General features: G+C 42.5%; 1 protein-coding gene across 1 annotated transcript; it reads right to left on the reverse strand.

Annotated features, from left to right (window-relative positions):
- Positions 1-9,787, reverse strand: PNO1 (partner of NOB1 homolog). The gene is made up of 7 exons (XM_007464090.1): positions 9,522-9,787; positions 9,138-9,287; positions 6,406-6,489; positions 6,153-6,213; positions 5,799-5,916; positions 1,121-1,191; positions 1-428 (listed from the first exon to the last, which is right to left on the reverse strand). The coding sequence occupies exons 1-7, from the start codon at positions 9,726-9,728 to the stop codon at positions 361-363; spliced, it is 759 nt and encodes a 252-aa protein (XP_007464152.1). The 5' UTR covers positions 9,729-9,787; the 3' UTR covers positions 1-360.
- Between the last annotated feature and the right edge of the window lie 92 nt (positions 9,788-9,879).

Here is a 9,879-nt window from a genome sequence, read left to right on the forward strand (position 1 = left end):
AAAATATTCACACACCATCCAGTATTAAGGGTCACAAGTCAAGAGAGGTTTTCTGAAATAATTCTTTTAATTACAACTCATAGAGAAGAAATAACTTTTTCTAAATTTATAAACAAAAAACTTAGAAGCTAATACAGAACTGTTTCTTAAAATAAGTTTCCCTCCAAATGAGAGGATTATAAACTATGCAAATCTATATGTGATTTAAAACAGAAAAAATAAATTATACTTAATGTGCTAGTATAAATAATGGTATCCATGACTGAAAAGTTCTTCACATGGTGTCTGGTGACCACTTGTAGAGGGGAAAGGCTTTTTCTCTAGAGTTCAAAGACAAGATAAAAAGTCTCTGATTTGAAATCAGAATCGGTCTGCCGCTCTGCTAGCCACAGCACGAATGTTGCCATAAACCTTTGATGGAGGATTTCCTGCAGGAGAAAATAAAAAAGCTTATCCACACATATACATATAGATGCTACATGGAAAATGGTCTGCAACTCTACAAAGGACAGGGACATTTTCCGCTGGATCTACCTTAAATCAACAAAAGAACCATAAAGGAAACCACATAAATATTCTCCAAAGAACATTTTAAATCCTAACAGCCAAAGACACCGAGTTGTCAAAATGTTTCGAAAAGCAGCCAGTCAGACCTGGGCACAACTGACCTGGGCACCACGGTGAATACCACACATTTCCCGAGCAAGCGCTACAACCCACGGCTCTGACCGCAAGTGACTGTGCTTCGTGGTTTGAAAATGGGACTAAGTAAGTCAATTAAGATGACTGACTGATGCTGCTCAGCAGCTCCCTTTCGGCTGAACCTGAAACAATGCTGCCTGCTATTCTGGAAGGGCTCCCTAGTGCACCTCATCAGGGGACGTAGCGATGATGTAAGCAATGTAATCCAATAAACTCTTTCTCTCGGGTTTGCAGACGGAATCCAAGCAAAAATATTCCTGCTTTCTCTCTGGGCCCACATTTGTCAACCCCCAAGAGTTTCTGCTTGCTACCTTTATGATCACCCTGACCCTAAAGTGACCTGCCAATGTGATCTGAGTTCCTAAATTCCCTATTCTTTTCTTTCAGAGAAAACAACATAGGAAGAAACTGCTGTTACCCAGGATGAGGTTGCAAATAGCAGTTCTTGCCATCTTGATGTTTTGGAAAGAACCAAGGATGTGAACTTTCCTGCAAGAGATAAAGCGAGACAGGTTAGCAACAAAAAGCATTTCCTTAACTAAGTCCCATGATCCAGAAACTCTGGAAACTCATGACAGATACAGATGCCTAAATAAAGGTGGTGGTGATGGTTGCACAACTCTGTAAGTATACTGAAAACCACTCTGAAGGGGAATGATAAGTGCATTATATCCCAGTAAAAAATTATGAGGGAAAGACATAAAAAATTAAAAAACAAAACTCAGTTAAGACCCTTGGTGAATAAATGGCTCCTATCCACTGAGTGCTCTCCAATACGCTAGGGCTTTACATACATGTTCTCATTTAATCCTTGCATGAGCTTTATCAGGCACAAGTTATTCCCACTTTACATACGAGGAAACAAGTTAGTGAGAAATCAAAACACCTGTCCGAGATGACGCACTGGCAGAGCTGGGAATATTAAAGTACCCAGATGCAGGTAATATTGTACTTAGTTAAAACATATTTGTATTTTAACTGCAAAGCTTTCTAAAGATTATTTAGGGACTTCCCTGGTGGCGCAGGGGTTAAGAATCCGCCTGCCACTGCAGGGAACACGGGTTCGAGCCCTGCTCCAGGAAGATCCCACATGCCGCGGAGCAACAAAGTCTGTGCGCCACAACTCCTGCGCTCTAGAGCCTGCGAGCCACAACTACTGAGCCCACGTGCCTAGAGTCCGTGCTCCACAACAAGAGAAGCCACCTCAATGAGAAGCCTGCTTGCTGCAACTGGAGAAAGCCCGCACGCAGCAACGAAGACCCAACACAGCCAAATATAAATAAATAGAAAAAAGAAAAAAGATTTAAGACTCTTTAAATTTCTTCACCACTCTCTGGAGATCATCCAGACCTTTTTAATGGGCATTCCTTGCCGAATGGTTCAAATTAGACTGACAACATAGCATTTTGCTTTTCTGCCCATCTTCCAAAACATCAGTAAGCTTAGTAAACTGACACCAAAATCTTCGGGGGGGACGTCAAACAGAACCCTCTCCCTTCCAAAGGCTCGGGCATTTCTGAAAGTGGGGTAAAAATGAGGCTAAAAACAAGAGAATCAGTTAAAGTCTGCTCAGGATGATCCCCAGGTTTCCTTCCCCACTCCGGGTGACCAGGCAACCACCTTACTACCCCTCTGTAACTCTGGTAAAATTAAGGGGTGGGGCTGCTCACTGCAGAAGGTGAAAGACCTGGGGGCTGGACCAGGGGCACCAGGCACAGTGGAAGTAGGAGCACCATGACGAAAACAGGGGCAATGTCAAGCAAACGTCTGCATGATGAGCTGCAACACTTCCAACTGTCTTCCGTAACTGGGCTCCAAGAGTCTGTCAGCAGAGAGACTGGAGAATACTTCTCTGGGGAACCTGGCCTGCTCATTGGGAAAGACTAAAGATACTGACATCAGGGCTTCTCCAAAGAAACAGGCTGGCAATCATCCTAAGTGAAGCCTACAGGCCACCAGCCCCCCACCCCTAGCCAACCCACAAGCATCCCGAGCCCAGGTTTCTAGTCTGCTCCTTACGGCCCCACCCTTAACATATGACGCCCACACTGAGGAACCAGAATCCAAGGAAAGCACCCAGTGCAAAGGAGTAGAAGGCACAACCAGCAAGCAGAATAAAGCAGTACAGAAACAGAAACTCCAGGGAGAAAAGAAGAAAAACAAACCAAAATAAACCCCAAAACCAGTGAGATTAGAAAAGCAATTTTCAGGCACTCATGAATCAACAACAGGATGTTAAGAAAACTGAATAGAAGGATTAGAAGATTAAGTTGCAGGAAGGAATTCTGAATGAGAATGATTTACAACAGATTTGTATACTCAGCCAGAATAGAAGACATCTTCCCAACCAGGTCTCACAAAATGTCCTTCCTGTGCTAAGCGAGCTCCAGGACTACCTACACCACCAAAACAAGGAGGACGCAGGACAAAGAATCCAAGAACCGAGAGATTCAAACACCAAAGGGGCAATGGTGAAAGAAGGAGCCGGGATGGCAACTGTGTGCCAGGCAGAGGGTAGCAGGGCTTCTGGAACAGAAGGCTCCAGGAGAGACTTCTAAAATGTCTGATGCATCTGAGTCCACCAAGCGGAGATACAGACAATGTATGGCTCTCTATTCAATTAGTACACTGAAATATTGAGAAAGCACACAGAAACATAAGAATTATTTCTTCACGTGACAACAAAGTTGAAGAGGACAGATAAAGTAACCACAGTACACCACCTGGCTCAGCTGTTAATACCCTGAGCACCGATTTCATGCTCAGGTAATACTGAGCTCGAGTCGAACCAAACCCACAGTGTAGAGAGAGGGGCAAGCAAACGGGACCGCTGGAAAGGTTGAGCATGCGGGCGGAGGTGGGGAAGTCCAAAAGAGAAATCTTCATCTTTCACAGGAGAAAAGCAACAGTGAATCTGAGGGGAAAAAATTAAGCCGCTATACAAAGATATTTGGAAACACAGAGGAAAAATAATTTTTACAAGTTAGCTAGCTGAACTTGAAGACTTGAAATTTCCTCCGTCAGAGGAGGGGGAAATGGAAGCAGACAGGAGGAATTATTTTAAAGTATGTGTATGTGTAACTTCGATGAAAACAAAATTCTGTGAAGTACAGCATGAAAGATGAGGAGATACAGAAGCAAGGATACATACAGTGTGAGTAGTTTTGCTGCTAAAACAACCAAAGCAATGGGGCAGTCCTTGGAACGGCATACAGGTCCCAGGACACATAGGTCACATTCTTTCCCGTTCGATACCCTGAATGTATCTGGAACAAATGGTTTTCAGTTTTATATTTTGTTCACATCCTACTGTGATCTTTGCCAGGTTTTCAGCAACTTATCAAAAATAACATTTATGGGTGCATAACAGTCCATCTTATGGCTGTATCACAACTAATATAAATTGTTGAACAGGTGGATTCCAATTAGCCTATTTACAGCAAAAACTGCAAGACACTACATTTCTTTGCCAGTACTTGGCACTGAAAAAAAACCTACTACTAACCCCCAACAAAATGGAGAAACTTGAAACAACACGCTAATTAAAAGAAGCCATATATCAAAGACTACATATTGTGTATTTACACCTATGTGAATTTCGAGAAAAGGCAAAACCATAGTGACAGAAAGGAAATGAGTGATTGCCTGGGAATTGGGAGGGGCTGCAAAGATGCACAAGGAACTTTTGGGTTGATGGAAATGAGCACAGTGGGATCACAGGACTGCAGAGTATTTGCCAAAAACCCATTGAATTATATATCTAAAACAGGTGACTTTAATTGTATGTAAACCACACTGTAATACAGCTGTTTAAAAAATTAGTTCAATGAGTAAATTTTAAGTTAACCCTTAGAAATACACTGATACATTTATAAATTATAAACTTAATATGATGTGTCACCATAACTGGACTAGCAAATCAGTTACATTTTTAAATTTCTAAATTAACAAAAACTTTTAGGGCTGTTTATGATATTTTAAAGTGTGGTAAACATTTCAATTTTTGAAATTTCTAATTCAAAAGAGCTTTTCCCATGGCTCTGTGGTCCCAACTCCAGGCTCAAGTCATAAAAGGTCAAAATTATAACACACCTGTCTTCAGGTAAACAGGGCCACCAATGTAGTGTTAACAGTTTTCTATTTACAGTATAAAAAATAGTCTAGGGCCTCCCTGGTGGCGCAGTGGTTGAGAGTACGCCTGCCGATGCGGGGGATGCGGGTTCGTGCCCCGGTCTGGGAGGATCCCACGTGCCGCGGAGCGGCTGGGCCCGTGGGCCATGGCCGCTGAGCTTGCACGTCCGGCAACGGGAAAGGCCACGACAGTGAGAGGCCCACATATCGCAAAAGAAAAAAAAAAAAGTCTAAAATTCAGATTCGAAAATAATGGTGAGCCCCTTGGTTCAGAGCAAAGATGAGATGATTTTAAATAAAATTATTTCTGGATTTAGCAGTAGGCAGGTCCCTCCTCCTCTCAGTCAACTGCTTCGTTTCCCAACTTCACGGCATTATATAATCTCTGCGCCATCTGCCAGTAACCCCAAACTGGCAACAGAGCGGCTTCACCTCCGGCAGGGAAGGGTAATCCCAGCTTGACTTCCTGCACCCTTATTTTAAGCCTGTATCATCTTATCGATGTTCACATATAACTGCTCTCTAGTTTTTCCCACAATGTGCAATGCGCACCTTCCTTTTATGATAGGCCTTTATATATATGTTCATGTGTGTGTATTTACATTTATGTTTTTCTTTTTTAAAGGAAAGCCTCACGATGGCATTCAACACACCTACTCCTTGCTCTCCTCTACTGATTTAATAGATTCTCCTGAGATACTGTTTCAATCTTCACCTGTCATATAATTTCTTTTAACAGTGATTCTAAACATTTCCTTCATTACTAATTGAGAAAAAAGCTATAATATCTAAGATTTTCTCAACTAAATCTGTTTTCAAAGTAGGTAACTATTCATCCAGAACCATATCCTGACAAAGATTTAGTGGCTACGTTATATGTAAAATACAATCTTTATCACTTCTTGAAACCAGCAGACGATCAACTATAAATTATGACAATAATTTTCTCAAGATCACATACTTACACATCAGCCAGAACTATCCGCGTCCGTGTCACGTTCTCGATGGTGAATTTGGTTTTTCCTCCTTTGCCAGCGATTCTTCCTATTGCCCTTGACAGGTGGTCTCCCTTTAAGGGCTTAACTAAATGAGAAAAGCAAGACCTCAGGAGGAAAGCCATCCCAGCATCACCCACTTCCATGGGAAGTTTAATCATTAGCCAAATTTCCCTACTGAAAGACATAAAACACGCATTTTTGAAAAAGCTGCTAATAACACGACTCAACTGATGTGACTGGAAAGCTGAGACTCAGGTACAAGACAAAACAATACAAAAGTACCATCCAGTAGTTCATATGAAAAGACCACCATACACTCACCATCTGTAATTTCAAAAGACTCTAGGAAGAGGTCATCCAACCTAATGAGGGCAAGTGCGTCCTACAATACAGAAATACACACTGTGAAGCTTTTCCGTTCAGGCACCTGCGAATGAGTGTTACGCTAACTCTCATAAATTGTAGAACGACAACACTCAAATTAAAAAACAAAAAACAAAAAGCCCAAATCCATCAAGACAGTCATATGGCGTATTTTCCGAGCCCCCATTTCAGATATCATGAAATCACTCACCTCTACCTGAAACCCAAGAAGAAAGGCTTTCACAAAATCAGCTGCTTTTGTCAGAGCGCTAACATCTTTGGTTTCTTTACAAGTCTGTTAAAAAAAAAAAAAAAAAAAAAAAGGTGGGGCTATGGAGCACAAATTATAGCTCAGAATGAAAAAGATAATATTCTAACAAACTACTAGGATTGACCTTTCCAATTATTATAATTTCCTTCGCTACCACCCTTCCCCAATACATTCTCTATGACCCGGTTTTTGGTGAGGTAAGTACCGTGTTTAATTTTCAAAACAAAACTTTGCTAACTCCAGAACTGGGCAGTGCCCCCCAAAGACTGTCAAATGACTTACTGTACTCCAAGGCTGATCTGACTCTGGAGTTACCAGCAAGATTCCTCCAATGGCTCCCATTCTGAAGGACCTCCATCCTTGGCCCATCTCCACCCAAGCTGGTCCTCTTCTCTTCTCCTTCAGTGCAGTCTCCCTGGGAGTCCTGATCTAATCACCCAACTTCAACCATCATTCCTGTGCTGATTTTTCTTTCCCAAAGCAACAACTCTAGTACTAATTACCAAGAATGGTTTAAGCAGGGGATCCTGCCCTCAAAGAGTTTATTCGATAATCACAGATACACGTGCTATTCATAAGATGCCCATTCCTGTAAATGATGTGTACTACAAAGGTGCTTGACACACTACAGCTCTAATCTTCATGTCAACCTAAATTTAAGTAAGATAAATATTTTATATTTGAGGAAACTCAAGTACCAAAAAGTAAAAAAATAAGATTTGAACACAGATCTGATTCCAAAACCATCATTTCTCCTCCCCCACACAGACTCACAATCGAGTTGAGGAGACCACATATTTGACAAATTTGAAACCATACAGGGTTGTGTAATGGCACATATAAAACGAGATCCCAGTCGCAACTCTATATGTGACTTTAGGCAAGTCCCGTGAATGCTCTAGGTCTTGAGTTTTCTCATCTGTAAAATAAGGAGGTTGGAATGGAAGAGTCCCTACTAGCATTGATGACTTTGGCCAAGGAACTCCTTGGCAAGTTTCCTCACATCTGTTAGATGGGCTATGTCATCTACCTCATAGGGCTGTCCTTAAGACCAAAATGATGTAGTGCCTGCCAAACCACTGCTATGTGTCTGGCACAAAGCAGTATCAACAAATGTCAGTGGAATCCAAATTGATGGTGCTGCAATTCAAGACAGTTAAGCACAATAAACGTTTAGGCCCTGAAGACAAGATTGAAAAATGGACTGACGATAAAGGATAAAGAACTTGAGCCAGACCCTGAAAGATGATGAAACTGAGGAAGAAAAAGGAAGTAGGGAGGAGAGGGCCTTCAGAGAACAAATCCATCCATAATGATGGTCAGAAAAATGTTCAAAGAGATGGTGAGAGAACTTGGGAATGAGACTCCTACTTGAAAGGCAAATTCAGTCAAAAACTTTTATCTTTCAGAATTACTGAAAATACCAAGATATCAATAAAACCAGTGTGGTCTGAGAAAATTAATCTGGCTCTGGCATAGAGGATGGAGTGGTGAAAGGAGGTTTAAAGCAATGAGGTAAAGGACACTTATAAGCAAACAAGAGGTTTTGGCAGAAAGCCATAAAAACCTGAATGAAAGTGCCAATGGGAACAAAGAGGAATTCTACTGTCAAGTTCTCTATTTTAAACTTTGCCAACTATTTAGACCGGTGCATCTCTGCTTTATTCCATTATTCTAGTCCTTCAAAAGAGATGAGTCTATACCAGTCCTGATAATGAATCGTTAAAAAGAAAGATATAATTACTTTTGGTCACTGATTTTGATACAAAATTGGCACCCTGAAAAAACCCCCTGGCTTCCCTGATGGCGCAGTGGTTAGGAATCTGCCTGCCAGTGCAGGGGACACGGGTTCGAGCCCTGGTCTGGGAAGATCCCACATGCCGCGCAGCAACTAATCCTGTGTGCCACAACTACTGAGCCTGCGCTCTAGAGCCCGTGAGCCATAACTACTGAGCCCGTGCGCCACAACTACAGAGCCCATGCACCACAACTACTGAAGCCGGCACATCTAGAGCCCGTGCTCCCCAACAAGAGAAGCCACCACAGTGAGAAGCCTGGGCACTGCAACGAAGAGTAGCCCCCGCTCGTTGCAACTAAAGTCTGCATGCAGCAACGAAGACCCAACACAGCCAAAAATAATTAAATAAATAATTTAAAAAAACAAAAACAAAAAAACCCCAAAATACCCCAAAGTTTACTAATTTCGTCTAACTCCTAGACTGACATCATGGAATGAACAAATGAATAAGTAAATAAACACATTTATACACAATTTACACTTATTCTTAATACTTTTTTTTTTCAAAAAAATACCACTAAAATATATAGCACCTGTACTGCAGCAAATACTTTGGTTGCTTACTTAAATACTTCTGAAACATGACAACCTCTTTACCAAGCCTTTTCTCAATTAAAACAGAACATTATTAAAAGTCTTCTAAGACACTGCTGGTATTTTAGTATGATTTCAGGCCGAACTTATGAGTTCAACTAATAATTGTGTTGCATGCAGATTTTGAAGGCATTTGAGAGGTTCAAACACTAAAATATATTAGAAAACTGGAAGAAAATCAACAAAATAAGCCTCATTAAGGAAAGTCTATTCATGCCTTTTCATCCCCGAAGAAATGAGAAACCGCAGTATATTTGAAAATGGTTAATATTATCCTCACCCTGATTTCTATATTCCTCGATTTCAAGTTAAAGCGTATCTGAAGTCCCAAATGCTCCACAATAGGAGTAAATATCTTCATCCAGTTCTCTTTTAAGGGAGTATATCTGTTAGCTGGGACTGGAATTTTTCTGGTTTCTTCTTTCCCACCCTATGATACAAGAAAACACAACTCAGGAGTTGTCTGGAGGAATAGGGGGTGGGTGGAGATATGAAACAACAGCTGATTATCAAAAAGCCCCCTTTAACTGGACGAATTAAACATCAGGAGAGTCATCTCTCTAAGAGCTTCAGGCCAGAAGAAGCTTCAACATCACCCAGAGGCCACCGTCCTGACCCGGCTCTGGCCCCTGCCCCGTTCCTGTCCCTCGGTCCCCGCCAGTACCAGAAACCCGTCCCCGGAGAGGGGCGGGAACACGGGCCTCTTGGCAGGGCGGGCCTCCTCGGTGTCCATGCGGGACGCGTCCCCGCCCTCCTCCGGTGCGGACAGCTGCTCAGCCTGCCGTTTCTTCGCCCGCCGACCACCTTTTCGGGTGACCTGGGTGAAGCCGGCCTCGGCCAAGGGGCTCTGTGCCTCCATCTCGGTTTGCATCCTCAAGAAACTCCAGCGCCAGCGGAAGCTTGCTGCTGGAACACGGACGGGGCTGCACGGCGCAGGCGCGCCTCGCAGGACCCAGCCTTCGCCAACCAGCCCTAGGGCTCCGCCCCCTTTCCTAAGAAGTCCCATTCAGGGGACCTGGAGC

Source organism: Lipotes vexillifer, unplaced genomic scaffold, assembly GCF_000442215.2.
Source record: "Lipotes vexillifer unplaced genomic scaffold, Lipotes_vexillifer_v1.1 scaffold311, whole genome shotgun sequence".
NCBI lineage: Eukaryota > Metazoa > Chordata > Mammalia > Artiodactyla > Lipotidae > Lipotes > Lipotes vexillifer.